The sequence below is a fragment of the Podarcis filfolensis genome (assembly GCF_964270895.1).
Source record: "Podarcis filfolensis genome assembly, chromosome: 6".
NCBI lineage: Eukaryota > Metazoa > Chordata > Lepidosauria > Squamata > Lacertidae > Podarcis > Podarcis filfolensis.
The window spans coordinates 52,392,136-52,412,866 of NC_139609.1; the positions used below are offsets into that span (position 1 = coordinate 52,392,136).

The 20,731-nt window shown below is 43.5% G+C and overlaps 1 protein-coding gene across 1 annotated transcript in view; it reads right to left on the reverse strand.

The window, feature by feature from the left end:
* Positions 1–20,731, reverse strand: part of LOC310764286 (copine-5-like) — a 127,999-nt gene that overhangs the window by 21,162 nt on the left and 86,106 nt on the right. The window contains exons 12-13 of the mRNA XM_083617874.1: positions 5,107–5,160; positions 3,199–3,260 (exon numbers count right to left, since the gene is read on the reverse strand). Coding sequence (XP_083474000.1) covers positions 3,199–3,260; positions 5,107–5,160 — 116 coding nt within the window. The remainder of the gene's footprint in view (positions 1–3,198; positions 3,261–5,106; positions 5,161–20,731) is intronic.

Genomic DNA, 20,731 nt, shown 5'->3' on the forward strand with positions numbered 1-20,731 from the left:
TTTGATTTACTGTTAAACTACTACTGAGATGTGTATAAATGAAAATCATGAATAACATTTTATATATATATATAAGAAACAAGCTTGGTAAAATAGTCCTGTTGGGAATCCCAGTTCACCCCCACTAAGTGAGAGGGCAGATGACTCAATGAAAGGAAAGGAATAATTAACAAGCTATTAAACTGGTGCATAATTAAATACCTTATTTTGAGATGATATTGATGGAATTCTGGCCCATAAAAATGTTACGAGAGGAAACACAGTTAATTCCTTGTTTGGGAGAGGCAATAGAGCTCTGGCCTTCAACAGATGGGAATGCCATGCTCTGTAATTCAAGGAACGTGTGTTTGCTTGCTGATGAACAATTCTGACTCTGCTTTGTTACGGAATAAACTGTAGAAATCTCTGTGACCTTTAAGCTTTTTTTTTTTTTAAAACAAATCTAAATCTTGTTCTTTTAGGAATTCTTCTGACAAGTTAATAAAGGCCTAACAACCTGATTGTTGTTAAGTGCTCTGAATGAACTTGTATTGATTCCGAGAGTCTGTTGCTACTCAAGAGGAGCAAATTGATCTCTGGCAGAATCTTTTGTGACTGGACAGTGCTTCGTTCTCGCACAAGGAAGATGCTGAGCTAGTGTAACTCTGAGATGGCTGGAACAGGCAAAGCCAACACAAATGCCCATATCTGAAGGCGAGCATCACGTCCAGTGCCTAATTTCTAAATAGAAACCAGTGCTCGGCTCTGCCTGGAAACCATAATCCCTAATACTCAAAATATGTGGGAACTTGTCAGGGATGGGCAAACAGAGTTGCTGACAGGACAGACGGTCACCAGGAGTCTGACAGTGCTGTAAAATTGGTTCGAGTTTTTTCTTTTCTTTTCATGAACGTTAATTCTGAGAGGCCTACGTCAAGCAGCCACTTTTGGTGTAAGATGGTAAGTAGTTTGGCTCTATCCTCTAAGATGAAATCAGAAAATAGTACTGATCCAATCTCTGCTGAGCTAACCATCAGCCACGCCTTCTACTCTTTAGTTGCTTGTGTCTTAAAGGTCTTTTCCAAACCAGGATGTCCTTCTTATTTGCAGCGAGTTTCCAGACTACTAACATGTTTAGGTAATGGGTGGCTGACTCTATTTTTCCTCCTCATGCATCTTCCCAAGTACCTTCCCTCCCAGCACATTGATATTGTTAACCATCTTTCATTCTTCTCTATTATGGGATTTTGGCAGCAGTTGACTTTATTTTTGATGTGCTTTGGTTTCTCTATAATAGGCCATTCTGTTTCCCCCATAGAAGGTTGTCATCCCAGGAGATTAACATATTTCTTTTTGGAGATCAGTTGCATTTTATCTGTTAGCAAAGACTCCATCAGTGGAACTTTGTGATGCAGTTTACTGTATTTTTCGCTCTATTGGACGCACCAGACCACAGGACGCACCTAGTTTTTAGAGGGGGAAATCAAGGGAAAAAATATTATCCCCCCCCCAGCCCCAAAGAGCAACAGACAGGCTGCGCGCTTCCTCTTTAGCCTTGAGCAGCATCTTTAGCCTTGCACAACGGGATGGATCGTGCCCGCTGTCCACCGGGGCTGGACTAGATGACTCCTGGGGTTCCCTTCCAACCCTGCAATTCTGTGACCTCGGAAGTTGTTGGGGTCTCCACCACTGGAGGCTTTTAAGCAGCAGTTGGGGGACCATCTGCCTGGCGTTCTTTAGCTGTGATTCCTACATTGTGAGGGGGCTGGGCTAGATGTCCCTCGGGTGGCCCTCCCAACTCTATACAGTCCTACACTTCTGCGGCAGGAGATCCACAGCCACTTCACACAATGCCCACTCCCAATTTTCATTGGAGAGATATGTGGCTTCAGTGTCTAGGTAGGTACCCCCCTGCCTGCCACTCTTCCCCCACCCCACTTAAGCTGGGGGAATTCCTGCCCAGAGAAGCTCCCAGGTGAGGCAAGGGTTAAGATCTACCTCTGGTAAATGGCTTTGTATCCTCCCTCTTTCCCTTTTCTCTTCTTCTTCTATGCTAGTTCCTTCTCTTGTGTTTTGTTTAATCTGTTTTTATTGTATACTAAAATAAAAGCTGCAAAGTTTCCTTTTTTATAATATCCCCCCCCCTCCAAACTAAAACGTTAATCTAGATAAAAACACTGATCCAGAGGAAAATAAGGGGGTGGAGAAAGGACGAAAAAAGAAAAAGATGTAGAGATAGAGAGATTTTTAAAAAGTTGGCTTCTTTAGCCTAGTGCAACCTCCCGCGGCTGGAGAGGCGCGCACGGCTAAAGAGGAAGCCCGGGCAGCAAGCGGGATGGATTGCGCTCGCTGCCCAGGCTTCCTCTTTAGCCTTGCACAGCCTCCCGCGGCTGGAGAGATTGCGCAAGGCTTTTCTAGAGGAGGGAGAAGGGACTGACTGGCCTGGAGAAAAGCCTGCAAGAGCCGCGCGAAGGTTGTGTGTGGCTCTTGGGGGCTTTTCCTGCTTGCCTCCCCCCCTGCATTCGCTCCATAGGACGCACAGACTTTTCCCCTTAGTTTTTAAGACGGAAAAACTGCGTCCTATGGTGTGAAAAATACGGTATATACTTCATGGCTCTGCAGGCTGTGCACTTTCCTTTAGGGTTTGGTCAAATCCCTAGAAGTTTCAACCTAATCTCATGAGAATATAAAATGCACTTGCTTGTAGAAGGGTTATTTACCTTTACTGACATGAGACTAAAATGTGCAGTAATGGCTAACATACACATTTTTGCAAGCAGGCCCCCCTAATATAATCCATTTCTGTATGTTATTTTCACTAGCGTATTGCTTTTTATGCACACTAGCCCCGTATATATGCATTTATTATTATTTTTGTAAGTATTGCTTGGCTGGAGAACTGCACCACAGCGTTTGGAGAAGTGCAAATTATAAAAGATAGCTGTGTTTCACTTTGCCTATGGTTTCAGAAAGTGCAAATTTGATACATTCGCCTTCAAATGCAAACTGAATTGAATCTCTCCCTCATCCCCAGTCTGCTGTGTAGAAATAGTTTTACATCCTGCCGGTGCAGCATCTCTAGAGTGAAACAGGACACTCAGACCTGACACTCCTCTTGAAGACACTCAGTTTTGTTCAGCGTAGAAACAGCCAGTGGCCCTCTGCTTGCACGTATCCCCTCCCAAACACCCAATGTGTGCAGAAAGAGAATCTACTCACCCTCCTTTGATATAGTCTAGAAACGTGTGCTCTGATTCTGTAGCAAACGAGAGCAACGTCACCTTGAAAGTAAAGAAATGGAGATGCTGTTATACAGGAAACAACAAAGTAGTTACAGGCTGGAGGGTGATACTGGTGAGGGTGATACTGGTGATCATGGGGCCACATCGTTAGTGCCTTGATTTTTCCAGCCCCATACAATTCCCATTTCCAGGAGGATTCTGTAGCCTTAATTTCAAAATTTTGAAACCAACGTTCACCACCCTTTGCCATGGGAAATCAATTTCTTAAATTCACAGAGAACAAATCCCGTTTTTATAAAGTTGCCAGATCACAACTTGGAGAATTGTCTCACAGCTTTAAAAGTCTGCTGATGCTGAATTGGGAAACCATAGGCTTTCTCTCCTGCTTATTTCCTGTCCCACAGTTGCTATAGTAAGCTGGTGCGTTACATACTAGGCAGAGGAAGTTGGGTGTAGAAAACTGCCTTGCACAAAATCAGACTGTTGGTCCATCTTGCTCAGTATTATCTCAGTTGAACTGCAGGGGCTCTCCAGGGTTTTGGACAGGACTCTTTCTTGGTCTAAGCTGGAGATGCCAAAGACTAAACCTGGCAGAGTTGGCTCTGCAGTTAGGCAGAGTGAGACAGCTGCGTCAGGCAGCAGATCCCAGGAGGCTGTGAGTGGTAGAAGTGAGGTGCTGGAGGTCAGAGTTGTGTGTGCCTCGTGGCCTGATCTGTGCCCCCTAAGCTAGCTTGCTGCTCTCAGGTGTGGTGGAGGGTGCTTTCTTATAATCAGCGTTTAAATAAGATTTAACATAGAATCATAGAGCTGGAAGGGACCGCAGGGAACATCGAGCCCAACCCCCTGCAATGCAGGAACCTTTTGCCCAACATGGGACTCAAACCCACAGCCCTGCCATTAGGAGTCTCTTGCTAATCTTGTACACAGTTCCTATACATTGAATGAGAGAGGGAAGTGTCATCTTGCTGCCTCAGGCAGCAATATCTTGGGTCAACCAAGGGCCTTCTATATTTTAAGCATGTGCTCCACAACTGAGCTACGACCCTTCCCAATGGGTGGAGCTGGCCCTGCTCTTAGGCAGAGAACGGGTGTGAATAAGGTATTATTTATTACAGTGGTATCTCTGGTTGCGAACAGGATCCGTTCCGGAGGCCCGTTCGCAACATGAAAAGAGCGCAACCCGCAGTGGCGCGTCTGCGCACGCGCGGGTTGCAATTCCCTGCTTCTGTGCACACGCATGATGTCATTTTGTGTGCCTGCACATGTGTGAGCGGCAAAACCCGGAAGTAACCCTTTCCGATACTTCCGGGTTGCCATGGGACATAACCTGAAAGAACGTAACATGAAGTATGACTGTAATTAGATTTCTATACCATCCTTCATCCGAGGAGCACAGGGAGGTTTACAATATAAAAACACAAAAATATATAACATGGTGACAAACAAAAGCGATACCCACCACAGTTTAAAAGGCCATAGACTGTTTATTTAGCCAAAGACCTGGGAGAAGAGACATGTTTTTGCTTGGCGCTTAAAGATATGTGATATGTTCGCAACAAACATAGCCAGGACACAAGAGGCCCCACCCACAATCTATATTTAATGGGCTATGATACCACTTTAACAATCATAGCTTTCCCCAAATAATCCTGAGAACTGTAGTTTGTTAACAGTTGTGAGGGTTGTAAGCTACAATTCCCAGAGTACTTTAGCAATCAACCCCTCTTCCCACAGAACTCTGGGAATTGTAGCTCTGTGTGGGAACAGGGGCTTCTAAGCAACTCTCCTTAACAAACAGCATTTCCCAGGGTTCTTCAGGGGAAGCCTAAAACTGTTCAGCTTTTTTTTAGTGACATAAAGCCAACATTAAAACAATGTTACTCACTGTTCCTGAGTTATTGTATTTCTTTTTCTTCATTTTCTTTTTGGGATTCACTACCTAAGAGAGTAAAAAAGAAAGAAAAAAGACCTGTGAAGGTAAGGTTTGAAAGACAAAGGGCTCCTTCAGATGTTTATTGAGCATTCACCCCTTGATCTCCTTGCACAAAAACTTATGTGCAGGTTTGTAGAGATTGGGGGGGGGGGGAGAGAGAGAAATTTGATTCTGTTAGCATTTAAAGGCAAACTTACCTAATTTGCAGTTTCAGAAAGGAAATCTGAACTGAAACACAGCCATCCTTTGAAATTCGCACGTCTCCAAATTTTGCAATGCAATCTCCAGCCAAGTAATGTGTACAAAAATGCACACACTGGTGTAAAATGTGCGCATGAATGTATGCATTAGTGAAAATAACACACAAACATGTTTGGGAAAATTGTCTTGCTAAAATGTGTATATTAGGCAAGGGGGGGGGACCCCTGACCATTAGGTCCAGTCGTGGCTGACTCTGGGGTTGCGGCGCTCATCTCGCTTTATTGGCCGAAGGAGCCGGTGTACAGCTTCCGGGTCATGTGGCCAGCATGACTAAGCTGCTTCTGGCGAACCAGAGCAGCGCACGGAAACGCTGTTTACCTTCCTGCCAGAGCGGTACCTATCTATCTACTTGCGCTTTGTGCTTTTGAACTGCTAGGTTGGCAGGAGCAGGGACCGAGCAACGGGAACTCACCCCGTCGCGGGGATTCAAACTGCCGACCTTCTGATCGGCAAGTCCTAGGCTCTGTGGTTTAACCCACAGCGCCACCCATGTCCCTTTATATTAGGCAAAGTCGCATACAAAAAATGTGCATATTAGGAGAAATTCATACTAAAATGCTGATGAATTTTCATGAGGACCTTAAGAAATTCAAAAACGGATGTGGACATGTGGAGAACTGAACTTAAGGGTGGAAAAGTGAGAAACAGAGAGGAACAGAGATTGACATTTTCTCCCATCCCTAGAAATCAGACAGTGGGCTCTTCCAGACTGCAGCTATTTTCAGGTGGGATTCAATCACATACTAGCAAATCCAGTTTGTGCAGTTAAGACTGATTTAACACTATTGGGCAACAACCCCAGTAACTGAATCCAGTAGTAGACCTTGGGGTCTCAAATTTTAGCGGTGCCCTATGCAACACCAAAATTTGGGGCCTCTGCGCCTCTTGATCTCCATTCTAAATAATAATTGTGCAACCCCTGGCAAAACTCTGCTTCCAGTGTAGCCGAACTCCCCTAAATCTGCCATTGTTGAATCTCCCTGCAAACAAATCAGGATGAATCACCAATAAACAGGTCATCTGGAAATGACTTGCATCGAGTCTTCACTGGGCATTCATTCTGATTTGTTTGTGAGGTAGTTATATGACACTAAGCATTCATCCTGAGCTGCTTGCTTCCTGTTAACCATCCCTTTGTTCATTCCACACCATTCAGCACATTTTACTGTCACTTTTCTGACTCCTATGTTGCCTTCTTCTTCTCCTCCTTCCTATTCCTATTCCTATTCCTATTCCTATATCTATTTCTATTTCTATTATTTCTATTTCTTTTCTAAGGGAATTTGTTGCATCAGAGTGACAAATGACTTTAATCTTCTTTAATTATGCCTCCTGGACAATAGTGACAATCTGGAGGCCCCCTCAGACAGATGTTTGCAACCCACTGGACAGTAGTGTGTTGCTGAGTAGAGAGTGGTTTGAGGAAGTAGAAGCATTCATTTATATCAATGCCATCAATGTAGACAGCACTTTGCAGAGGAGGACCTCCTTCAAGGAATGAAGAATTATCCGAGAGGAAGAAGAGGGAAGGAAGAAAAGATGCACAGATATACGTAAACGAGGGAGATGGGCAAGTGCAGCTGCATGTCCTTTGGCTTTTGGGTTTGAGTTGCACCTCCTTAGGCTTTGTTTCAGTTGGGATAGGGAGCCGGGGGTTAAGTCAAAAGCTTCATGAAAAAAGCAGCTTTGGGGAGGGATTTGCAGGAGGATCTTCTTCATCCCTGCAGGATCCTTGGAGGATCTCCTTCATCCTTCATCCTTTCCCCTTGTGGGAAAGGAAGCTGGGAGAGACATGCTGAGAGTGAGGCCAACCAGTGAGCCGAGAGTGAGGCCAACCATGTGAAACTGGGTCTCTTGGGGTCCAAAATCAGCTCTGTCCCAAGGATTTTTATAGCAACAGTAACAATCGTAGTGCAAATACTTTCCTTTCTGGTGTTCCAAATGTAAAATATGGGCTGATTCAGCTGCAACGTTGTGAATGCACAACAGCATCTGGATCAAGTTTTATTTCTCGGGTCTGCTTTCACCCAGTCCTGCACGCATCCCACAACTGCTAGGCTCCGCAGGCCTGTTTCTGTGTCATGTGCTGGCTTTACACCATGAGCAGGACCTGATAAAGCCCACCAGGTCAGTAGCTCACGAAGCCTTGCATACCACCACCACCACCACCACCATTTATTATGTGTACCCCACCCATCTGACTGGGTTGCCCCCAGTCACTGCAGCTACTGCTACAGTCTGCTGCCAGCACAGTAATCTTGACACATGTTGCTATGCTGATGGTTTGCACCTTTGGCTGCTCTACTGATAGGGCTGCATCTATGCTGCAGTACAGAATGTGGTTTCAAGCGCAGAATTCAGTGTCCTGAGCAGCTTGATCTTCATTCTTTTTTTCCCATTTTTTAAGAAGAATGGTTATATTCCTTATTATGGCATTGACAATATACTTGAAAGCATAGAGGCAATGTCTGTTGAAATCTCAAGAGCCAGCAGTGCTGTTGGATAAAATTGCCAATGCGTAGGAATGGGTATAGCCATGTGCTTGTCTTCATAGAATCATAGAATTGTAGAGTGGGGAAGGACCCGGAGGGTCATTTAGTCCAACCCCCTGAAATGCAAATTTCGCCCAAATTGAGGCTCAAACCCACAACCCTAAGCTTCACCAGCTCATGACTAAGAGAACCAGAATAATTTCTGCAAAATAGTAAACAAGGCAATTACACAAAATAGGTGAGAGGCAGGTTTATGTAGGCTGCAGAATTCAGATTTTCCTGGTAAAGGGTTTAGATTGTCATGGTAGAGAATTTTATTTTATTTTTAGCACAAGGTACACACAGCCCCCGTTTCAGTGTTGCACATTGTTGTACAGTGGTACCTCGGGTTAAGTACTTAATTCGTTCCGGAGGTCCGTACTTAACCTGAAACTGTTCTTAACCTGAAGCACCACTTTAGCTAATGGGGCCTCCTGCTGCCACCGTGCCGCCGCAGCCCAATTTCTGTTCTTATCCTGAAGCAAAGTTCTTAACCTGAAGCACTATTTTTGGATTAGTGGAGTGTGTAACCTGAAGCGTATGTAACCTGAAGCGTATGTAACCCGAGGTACCACTGTACTGCAACGGAGCAGCTGTCCTTATACCCCATTCTATACACCAGTCTGCTGATGCTGTGGATCACTGAGCCCTCAGAATTGTTACAGTGTAGGATGCTTTGAAGAAAGACCAAGAAGCCAAATGATCTGGATGTTTCTTTCTGTACCAGATCTGAGACATCCCCTGAGATATAATTGATGCAAATTCAAACATGAAGCAGGGAGTCGTTTAACTGTAGCGAGAAAGCATTGAAAATGCAAAGCAAACATTCTGTATATAATCATACTGTAAACAACCACAGCATGTGTACAGATTCATCTTCTATAAAAATAGAGCCCTCATGCTTCAACAATCTCATGGCCTGGTGTTTCATAGGCAAAATAAAGCACTATTTCTGCATTGAGCTCAGATCCCAATGGCCAAGTTCTAAGCAAGCCATTCTGCGTTATCAGAATTGGGAAGGGCCACAGTGCAATGCCTGAGCGCATGCTTTGGATGCCAAAGGTTCAGTTCCCAGAATCTCTAGGTAAGGCCACAGGGCTGTCCTTCGTCTGACACCCTGGAGAGTTGCATTGTCCATTGTGTGGACAATGGGTCTGACTCAGACAGTTTCCTCTGTTCCTAAATTCAAAGGTCTTGTTTTCCATCTAGGCTTGGTTCCCACAGGACCGTAGACAAGAAACCATCATTGTCTCCCAACCCTATCTTCATCACCAATACAGTGGTACCTCTAGATGTGAACAGGATCCGTTCCGGAGCCCCGTTCATATCTAGAAGCAAACGTAACCAGCGACGGCACGTCTGCGTACATGCGCATCTGCGCACACGCCGCTTCTGCGCATGACGTCATTTTGAGCGTCTGCGCATGCGCAAGTGGTGAAACCGGGAAGTAACACGCTCCTTTACTTCCGGGTTGCCACGGAGCACAACTTGAACGTGCTCATCCCGAAGCACATTCAACCCAAGGTATGACTGTAAACAGCAGTAGCATTCCTCTTTTCTATAACTTCTCTGAACTGTGCGCATATATATATATATATATATATATACATATATATGTTTCCACTTCATAATTAGGCCCTGAAGCCTTCATCACACAGCACCAGCCACCTCTTGGCAGTGATGAAAGTGGGACAAACGTCTGGCAGGAGCTGCTGTGCTCAGAATTTGCTTCTGTTATTTTATTCTTTAAAGAAGTGATGTACATGATAATCACAACTTAAAATTAATGTGAAAAAAGTGGAGGGGCTGGTTCTGTATCAAGCTTTTAAATTGCCATGCCTTATATCAGTGGGAAGGGTCATAGCTCAGTGGCAGAGAATCTGTTTTGCAAGCAGACAATCCCAGGCATCTCCAGAGATGGTTTATGACTGATGCCTGAGCAATACCAACGTCAAAGGTGGCTCCTCTGAGGTGTGGCTGGCAGGAACGAGGCTGATTCCTTTTCTTTTTTATTGGTGAATGGGTCAAGTATTAGAATGAGTCCTTTATATATATCAACTTGTCCTTTCATTGTTGGCATACCCTCCAGCATTTCTCAGGTGAAAATAGAGACATCCTAAGGAAAAGCAGTAGGGACGCAGGTGGTGCTGTGGTCTAAACCACAGAGCCTAGGGCTTGCCGATCAGAAGGTCGGCGGTTCGATGGGGTGAGCTCCCGTTGCTCGGTCCCTGCTCCTGCCAACCTAGCAGTTCGAAAGCACACCAAAAAGTGCAAGTAGATAAATAGGTACCACTCTGCCGGGAAGGTAAACTGCGTTTCCGTGCGCTGCTCTGGTTCGCCAGAAGCGGCTTAGTTATGCTGGCCACATGACCTGGAAACTGTACTCCGGCTCCCTCGGCCAGTAAAGCAAGATGAGCGCCGCGACCCCAGAGTTGTCCGTGACTGGACCTAATGGTCAGGGGTCCCTTTACCTTTAAGGAAAAGCAGTACATTCCGGGGTCAAATCAGAAACCAGGATGGCTTTTCTAAGTCAAGGAGGTCCCTGGAAAACAGGGACACTTGGAGGGCCTGTGCTGGTGAAAGGTGCAGGGGGAGAGAAGGAACACTCCCTGCATTTTGTGCTGGTTCTTCCCATTGGAACTGGTAAGCCACGCTGGGCAGCTTTCAGCAGAGCCTTAAAAAGAGAATAAAACTTCAAACATTAAAAACTTCCCTAAGCAGAGCTGTCTTCAGATGTCTTCTAAAAATAGGGTGGTTGTTTATTTGCTTGACATGTGGTGGGAGGGCCTTCCACAGGGCAGGCGCCACTACCGAGAAGGCCCTCTGCCTGGTTCCTTGTAACCTCACTTCTTGCAATGAGGGAACTGCCAGAAGGTGCTAGGAGCTGGACCTCAAAGAATTCTGGGCACTGTAGTTTGGCCCTCACAGAGTTATAATTCCCAGCAACCCTTAACAAACTACAGCAGGCTTTGAGGGAAAGAACATGCTTCGAATGTGCTTTAAAGGTACAGCATGTACACAGCCTGAAACCAGTGGCGTAGCGTGGGTTGTCAGCACCCGGGGCAAGGCAAGTAATTTGCGCCCCCTAACCCATGGATTTGCGCCCCCTAACCCGTGGATTTGCGCCCCCTAACCCTAACCCCCAGATGTTGCGCCCGGTGCGGCCCGCCCCCCCTGCACCCCCCACGCTACGCCACTGCCTGAAACAAAGGAGGAAGCTGCCAGGCAGCATAACCCCTTGGACTGATTGAAAGTAAGAAGACAGACCTGTGGGGGAGAGATGAGAGCAGACTGAGTTTAGTGGGGCAGCACCCCATTTGCCCTCAGGAAAGAGCTGTCACTGGTCCTTCCAGTGCTTTGACAGAAGCCTTACTCTCGCTTTGCTTTGTTCCCAGTGCAGCTATTTCAGTTCCCTTTTGCCAGCATCTCAAAAGACTCTTCTTTTCCGATCCTCATTATGATAAATGGATAGGTTCCCTTTCCCAGGCAGTAAAATGATTTTTACCTCAGTCGTTGGAAAGCTCTCATTTTGAAATGCAGCTCTCTCTCCCTTCTTATTCCCTCCGCCCTGACTGTATGTGTGACTGTATTCTTATAAGATCTCAAGAATCCATCCAGAACAAAAGGCATTAATGATTTACACAGATTCTGCCTGAGCATCTCTCCCTCCTCATGTTCCCCCATCTTTTCCTGCTGAGGGGAAAAGAAAAGCTCTGTGAGGGGATCCAGTTGTGTCTCAGTCAGGTCAATCATTTTAGAAAACCGGCCTAGAACTGTCACAATGGATAATATTAAAGTGGAGCCGCTGAACACTTAACACATGCGGAGTGCAAAAAATGTTAGATAACGGGAGGGAGGAAACCCAGACATCGAAGCTAAGGGATGAGTGTGTGAGTGTGTCACTGGAGTGTTTGTTTTCAGTTCCACATGGACTCTGCCATCTGCTCATGGGGCCAAATTCTCCATTTGAAGAGAGAGGTTCAGATCATCACTCTCACTGACGTCAAGTGCAATTCAGAAACAAAAAGGCTACAAAGTAAAATAAAATAAAGAACTTATTCCAAAGGTTGCACACATCAGAATTCTCTCCTTCCCCACTGGAATCGTGCTCACCTGAGTGGCAAAACTGATAGGCTCTCTCAGCCATCACAGAAACCAGCCCAGCATTGGAGACACACTCAGGGTAACTAGAAGGGAAGTGGAAGAGCTCTCTTCACAACAATGTGTCAGAACACAGCAAGGGGGCGCGATGTGGAGAACTGAGCTCCTGTTGCCGAAAGAGTGACAGGAACATGAGCTACGAAAACACAAACCATCTAAGAGAGAAAGACCGTGTTTATTTGATTTATTTGCTTATTGTTATTTATAACATCCCCTCAGCTATCCTTCCTCAATTAGTTCCCAAGCTGTTGCACAATTTGGTCACATCTTTTAAACAATTGCCAAAACAAATCAGATCTTTATTTAGATTTGGCCTGTTGCATTGGCCTTCAGCTTATGAGCATCAATCAGCCACCCCCAACCCGATGCCCTCCGGATGTTGCTGGACTACAGTTCCCATTATCCATGACCACTGGCCATGTTAACTGGGGCTGCTAGGAGTCCAAAACATATGGGGTTGGGGGAAGTCTGGTTTAACTGGTGGATGAAATCAAGGTCCATCTAGTCCACCATATTATTTCCATCAGTGGCTGGCAAGACGCCCCATTGAAGCTCACAAGCAGAATGTGAGGCTTGATTTAACTGCTATGGCTATAGCTACTGATACTAGACCCATTGTCTTCAAATTTGCCTGATTTTGTTTAAAAGCTGCTTTTGTGATAAATAATTTCGTAAGTTAGAAACATAGAGTTGGAAGGGACCCTGATGGTCATTAAGTCCAGCCCCCTGCAATGCAACATAGGATTCAGAACAGAAGCGTGTATTATGAGCTTTGCAAATAAATCTATACGACCCAGATGAGCTTCCTCAGTGCCAAGTGTAAGTGCCTCTGACGATACAAGGGGATATCATATCATGATTATATTATAAACATGATATAAGTCATTTGTATGTCTTTTTAAAATTACAATTATTTATACCCCACTTTTCAGGATATAATCCTTTCAATTAAATTTCCTATTTTGTACAGCTGCTTTAACAGGCAGGTGTGTCCCAGATTTAGGACAGAAAAAGTTGGCACATATGTCATTGCAGTGTCCCACAACATTTGCTTTGGGGGTGAGAGGAGCAACAACACAGGGGAATTTGCTTCTTGAAAATAAACATGAAATATGTGTTGGAGAGGTGGAATGTACACACTTTAACAGAAAAAGCAAAAGAGTCCTTGGAGAAGGGAAGGGAGGAGAGCATTTCTAAAGAACTAAAATGTTCTAATCCCCCAAAACTGCATGAACAGTATGCATGCCATTGTTGTGTCTCTTGTTGTAACTATATCATACACACAGTAAACAGTATTTCTGGTTATGCTTGCCAGGGCAATTTTTAAAATTTTTATTTGGCAGCCAACCACAATAAATTTCTCCTGTAATGGGAGTGAAGGGGAAAGCAGACTTAGGGCAGCCTGTTGTTCATATAAGCCCCTTATCATGCCATCATCACTGTAAATTCCACTTCAATTAAAGTGAAACCATTCCTTCAAATTTGTTTGTTTTTTTGTTTGTTTAAACTAATAACTGCAGCTCTCTCTAATCACTCTAACTCTCTCTAATCACGGTCACTTGTTTATTCTGCCAGCTACACGAGGCAAATTGTATATACTGCAAGTGACAGCAATAACAGAAGGCACTACATAGTTTCTTTAAAAATAATAATACAGTTGGGGAATTGAGTGGTATCACCTGAATGGCATTGATGTAGTATTTGAACTCCAAAACCCCTTACTTGCAGATTTGCAGCTCCAAGAACAAACAGAAAATAGTAACTCTCTGATTTGGAAAGATGGGGAAATTTGGAAGATAAATGTTATTAGAAAGTAGGAAAATTAGTATTTAATATGCCAGGCAGAAATACAAGAACAAACTAATAAGCTGGAGACGTTATTTATACCAGTGCAGGACCCAAGGTGGCTCACAACACGAATTAAAAACAGATACAGTTAAAAAACAACAACTTCACACCAATCGTTTATATACATTTTTTTTTAAAAAAATACAACTAAATAAGTTACGGTATTTAAAACAGCACTGAATTAAAAAAGAACTTAAAACTATTTTAAAAGCACAAAGAGAGGAGAAGAAAAAATACAATGCCCACCAGCTAATCAACCCTACCTATAGAAGAGGGGACACTTGACATTGAATACAGGAGCATAGCTTTGGTCCATCCAGCTCACAATCTGTCTACACTGAGTGGCAGCTGCTCTCCAGGATTCAGGCAGGGAGTCTCTCCCACCGGGGACTGATCCTGGGACTTTCTGCATGCAAAGCAGATGTTCTAGCACTGAGCTATAAAACATCCACATCACATTTAAGAATTGCTTTGAGCCAGAATGAGAGAATCTATCAAGCTGATCCGCACTTTTGCTTCCTAACACAAATGATAAAAGAGACACTCCCACTCCTGCTCCTTGCTTTCTGGAGACAGAGGCAATAGATAAGGTTACCTCAGGTACTTTAGATGTCAGCTGACAAAAGCGCTTAAATTATCCAATAAATCAAAGCTAAAAGGAAAACCCATAGTGGATTCACAAGAGTTACTGCCAAGTGCCTCCAGCTGAATTGGCGCTACAGATATCCAAGGGATTCTTGCAGTTGCCTTTCCCTAATAGAGATATTTGGCATGAAGATATAGCTTGACGGAAGTGAGTTTCTTTGAGGCCAAAGCTGCAATCCTATGAGCCCAGCTGAGCTAAAAGAAACATACTTCCAAGTATACATGCAGAGATTGCACAGTCAGTTGTCCACAGTGAGCAAGCAGCGCAATTCACTTAAAATTGTGATCGTGTACACAGTGTCATTTGCTGGTGAAGTGCAGTCCTATGCCTGACAAATGGGGCACAGCCATTGGGGCTCAATCAATTCCCCCCCCAGCCCTGTTCTTATTAACTGGTGCAGGGTTGACAAAATACTGCAGGCATTGCTACCTTCCTACCCCACCAGAGTGATACCTCTGCACTACAGCAGGGGCACCAAGATTTTGTGACACAGCAGCATTAATATCTCCTGCTCTTGGCACTTGAGCAGAGTCAGGTTTGGCCCCATTCCTCAGCTGCTGAGGTCTCATGATGGGGTACTTTAAATGCTCCCACATGCCCCTGAGCTTCGGCTGGGTTTTACCAGGGGTCAACTTTTTAGTGTGGCAGAACTTCTTGCCAATAGAGGTTCAGCACAAGTCATCTCTGCTCGTTTTTAGATGACTAACAACCCAGACGGAAGGAAGATAAAGTCCCTACCAGAGAGGAATACAAGCTAAGCTGATGGACTATGCTGAAATAGAAAAGCTGACTGGAAAACTCAGGAACCAAGAGGACAAAAACTTTAAAAAAGAATGGAAAAAAATTATAAGGTATCTAGGAGACCATTGCAAGCAGATGGAAACATCAGCAGGGTTTTAATCTCACTTGTAATGTAACAGATACCATGGATAATTTGGATTGACATAAAATATAGAGTATGGAATAATAGGCAGCTGAAAATGTTGATATGGGACGCAGGTGGCCCTGTGTTCTAAACCACTGAGCCTAGGGCTTGCTGATCAGAAGGTCGGCGGTTCGAATCCCTGTGATGGGGTGAGCTCCCATTGCTCGGTTCCAGCTCCTACCAACCTAGCAGTTCGAAAGCACATCCGGCAGGAAGGTAAATGGCGTTTCTATGCGCTGCTCTGGTTTTGCCAGAAGTGGCTTAGTCATGCTGGCCACATGACCCAGAAAAACTGTCTGCGGACAAACGTTGACTTCCTCGGCCAGTAAAGCGAGATGAGCACCGCAACCCCAGAGTCGTTCGCAACTGGACTTAACTGTCAGGGGTCCTTTACCTTTACCTTTAAATGTTGATAATAGGACCCATGGAGGGTGTGGGGGGAAGTCGCGAGATTCAATCTCTAAATATGTATATGCATTTGGATTGTTATAATTAAATATTTGTAAAATCAAATAAAAACTATTTTTTTAAAAAAAAAATAGATTAAGCTAACAACTGTATTTTTTCAGACAGGCCTTTCAAACCTGAGATTTTTTGTGATATTTTATATAAAACTGTGATTTACACAAAGTTTAGTAATAATATCATTGGTGATGATGTTGCTGCGAGATGCAGCTTACTGGCGTTCTCCCAGCACAAGGTGAGATCCTGTGAGCTTTTTGCTGATCCAATAGGGCAAGGGCAGGGAACTTCAGGGCCACACACTAAATGTAGCCCTCCAGGCTTTTCTGTCTGGTCCTCAAGATCCTCTCAAGGTCACAAACTTTCATGAGCCACACACCTCACCAACCCTGCTTTGCACCCTCCTCAAGTTTTTTCGCCAGGCCGGAAAGTGACCTTGAACTCTGATAATGCCCCCTGTTTACCTGGATGGAGCATGGAGTGGGGGGGGGAGGGGGGTGTAGAAATGAGCCTGCTGTCCAAAGGAAACATTTACATTTCCTGCTCCACCCACCACTGGTAAAAGGGGAAAACCAAATTTTCAGAGGCAGGCCTTTTTGCACACAGTTATAGGCAGGGATAATTGCTCAAAAAAGAAAGGAAAAGGAAGAGAGAGCAAAACACGATCACTATAGTATAGGTTATTTCTCTAGAAGGCTGGTGCAGTAAGTTATTTACTGTACTGACGACTGATGGTGTCAAAAATAAAACAGACTCATTTTTACTGTTTGCAAGTAAAAGGGCACATTCCTAATAGTGCCGTTTAGAGTATACAGTCGTACCTCGGGTTAAGTACTTAATTCGTTCCGGAGGTCCGTTCTTAACCTGAAACTGTTCTTAACCTGAAGCACCACTTTGGCTAATGGGGCCTCCTGCTGCCGCCGCGCTGCCGGAGCCCGATTTCTGTTCTTATCCTGAAGCAAAGTTCTTAACCTGAAGCACTATTTCTGGGTTAGTGGAGTGTGTAACTTGAAGCATATGTAACCCGAGGTACCACAATTGTTTTTTTAATAGAAACGTCTTTATATAAGGGATGTTATATAATAATAACAACCTGAACAATCTATACCCAAACTTCTGTTTCCAAGCTCCATTAAATAATGTGCATTCCATAACAGAAATCTGTAACTGCAGAGGAATAAAGGAAAGCAAGAGGCTGCATACAAATGTTCAGTTAAAAATAATCTCAGCCAAAAAAAGAAGTGGGGGGGGGGAGAGAAAGGCTTTAAAAAGATTATTTCACAAAGCATCCAGCAAAACTCAAAATCTTTGTGAAAGAGTTGGCAAGATGCTCCTCCTTTTCCTATTCTTTTCATGTGTGCCCTCTGATATAAGAGTAATGTAGGAAATAATTTCTTGAATCTTTTTTCTATTTATTTGGTATTAACTTGAAGTATTAACTATATACTTGAATCTATTGTGCTGAAGAAATTAAAGCTTATCTCCTAGTCTTCAGACACGACTCTCATTTGAGAGGTTGCAATGAGCAGCACTGTAACATATTACAACTCCCCCTTTTGCCATACCCTACAGAAGTACAAGTTGCTTGCAGAATTTTTGTTTATATGATGCAAACACAAAATCAACACTGCAGAAAAATGGGGGGAGGGGAAATATTTGCCTACCAATTCCAACCCCATTGGGTCATTTTATTTAGCGAAGTAGCAGTTGTAAGTCACTTAAAAGAAGAGACCCCCCCCCTGCTTCCCTTAAGGGGGTGATCTCACAGTCTCTATGAGTAGCAACAATTTTCTCTGTTGAAATTCAACCTGCTACAGCAATGTAGTACCTGCTCCCTTTCTAAAAATTTTTTAGAGCTGATGTAGAAAGAAAGAAAGGGTGAATTCAGGTGTGCAAAACTGACCTTTTTCTGTGTGTACAGTAGAGATCAACATACCTAAAAAAATTCCTTGCACAGCTATCTTTCCCCAAAACTCTACCTTCCATGGACATTAGTCAACAAATGATCACATTTAATTTGTTTAACTTGTATAATAGGCTACTAAAAACCAGTGATGTATTAATTCTTAGTAGCCTGAGACCCAGTCATTCAGTGCATACATCTTAATCAGATTTTCTGGGTCCAGTGCTGTTAAGTATATTTGCTTAATTGTACATTGAAATGGAAAATGAGTCTGAATGTGTATTGCTAAAGGGGAATGGAAAATTCCACCAAAGCTAAGAAGAGCTCTCTGGGTACCTAAACAGGTTGATAATTAACTGTTGATGTATCTCTGCTGGCTCACTCACATGGTGTTTAACTTAAGATCACATGGGAGGGTTATTCAGTTGCAAATCCCTATTTTGGGTGTGTGAGTTGTCTTTTCTCTCAAGTCACAGAAGACAAAGGTGTGCAAATGAGTCTCTTCTGGAGAGAAAACAGCCTCCAGGCTAATGGACTCTGTGGGAGAGAAAGAGGTCTGTTTGTCAGCTCTGATTGTAAATAGTATTCAATATTTCTAAGAAGCTGAACCTGTGCTTAGACAAGTACATGATATTATGCAACTATTTGGATATATCATTTATTACTTTAAATCAATCTGAAAAAAAATGTGTTAGTAAAGGTTTGAAACTATATTTTGGCTCTGGACAATATTTATTCCAAGAGGAGTCAGTTTTTATTCAACTTATTGCTTCAAGCTGTGCAATATTAATATCTGCAATATGTACACTGTGTGTGGATTGGGTCCTCTGTCCCACATGCAAAGAGAACACAAGTATTTGCAACACTTTGTGACACATGCAAGTAAGTCTGACAAACAAAATTCTAACATGTGAAGCTTTTCCTGTAAATGTATTTCCACACTAGAAAAAGCTTAATTTGTTGGATTTCTGCCTGCCACACAGCTGCTAATAACACAAGAACCCTGCTCTCCCTTCAATGCCATTCCTAAACCATGCAAACAAGCGTTGTGAGTTGCAAACCAGTTATGTTACTGGTATAGGTCTTTCATCAAATGATCTTAGGCTGACAATACAATATTCAGAGCAAGACCAGGAAAGGTATTTCAGATGGCAATGTGTGTGTAAAGATATTTAAGGTTTACAGCAACCAGATGCCCATGCTTGGATAAATTCAATATAAAAATTGTTAAAAATAAAGCTTTGTATTCTAAGAGCATGTGTTGCGGTTATTTATTATTTATACCTCAGAATAACTACAGCAATGTTATCAGCACAGGTCAACCAACCCTTTTTGTTTTCTTGAGCAAAAAGCATATGAGTCTCTGTCATGAATATACCCATTTTAGTTTTATACCAGCAGCAACAACCTATCCCAAAGTATCCCACCATCATGGGTAAGAAAGCAGCTAATCGCCACTGTGCCAATCACATTTCCCTAAAAACGCACATACCAGAAGGCTAGATAGTGGACTACATTGCAGTACTACTACTCTCTCTCACTCTGCCCCCTGTAATATTACTATAGCAACACTGGGCTACTTTGCAGGGGTGATGTAACCCACACTTTCTCTGCCACAATACCCACCCCTCTTGCAATATAGATATGTGATTGATTTCATGCTTACATACTCAAAAAACAAAATAGTTTGCATGAAATTAATCCTCGGTTAGGAAGAGCAATCAGCTCTTGTCTCTGCTGCTTCCTTTTGCTTTGGGGTGGACATGCTGTTGCCCATTTGCAACTATACTCAAATTCTGGATTTCTCTATTATTTTCTTATTGCAACAATCACTTCTTTACCAGAGAAGATGGGAAAACAGCTTCAAAATAAGCACTTAGTCATTTCAAAATGAACCAGGAAGTCCTTTCTCTATTGTCTGAAGAAGGAACTTCCCTGAGCCATTTTGGGTCTTCCCTTGGGCTTGTATGACTCCAAATTTCTACCTAGCAGTTATTACCTAATGAGTTACCTGGCCACTTTTTTGCTAAACACACTAAGGTGGGAACAGTCTCATATCTCACAAAGCAATTGTTTCAAATGGTGTCTGCACATTTTCTTTCATAACTTTTGTTCCAAAAGGGTTAGATACTTTTCACAAATGAAATTTAGAATCCGGATCCCGTTCTGGTTCTGGGCCCCATGAAGATGTACGGCCTGCAGACACCTCATCAGCTCTGACCTTCATCCTTCAAACTCCATGCCAAACAGAGTTTTTCTCCTGTCTCAATGGCTATCCAGATAGAGGGACTCATTCAAAGCTATCATTTTATTGATACAATAGTAGCAAGATGGGATGTGAGCATCTCAGTTGCCATGGCTACAGGTACTACCTTAAGATATGCCAAATACAGCCCGCTATCTGTTATATGATCTCTAGGGTCACGGAATCATTCACAATAGCATCTAAATTGGCATTCGCCAACCTGATGCCATCCAGATGTTTTGGCATACAACTCACATCAGCCCTACCAGCATGGCACCGGTTGGGTGAATGCTGGTCTAAACCCTTCATTAAGTGCCAAGTTCAGTAGAAAGGCTTAAGTACAATAGCATGTTGAAATTCATGAACACAGTTATAGTTAACACAAACACACCACCAATCTCAAGTTAACACACACAACACTGGGGGCAGAAAATTGCTACTGAGCCTGTAGCGCTAATAAAGTTAAAGGACACAATCCTTTGGGGAGTTCAACTGAGAAGGCCCAAGTGAAGTGAATGGGAGCTGCTTTTGCACAGCTTCCATTAATCTCAATGGGACTTAGGAGACTCAATGGGACTCAATGGGACTTAGGAGA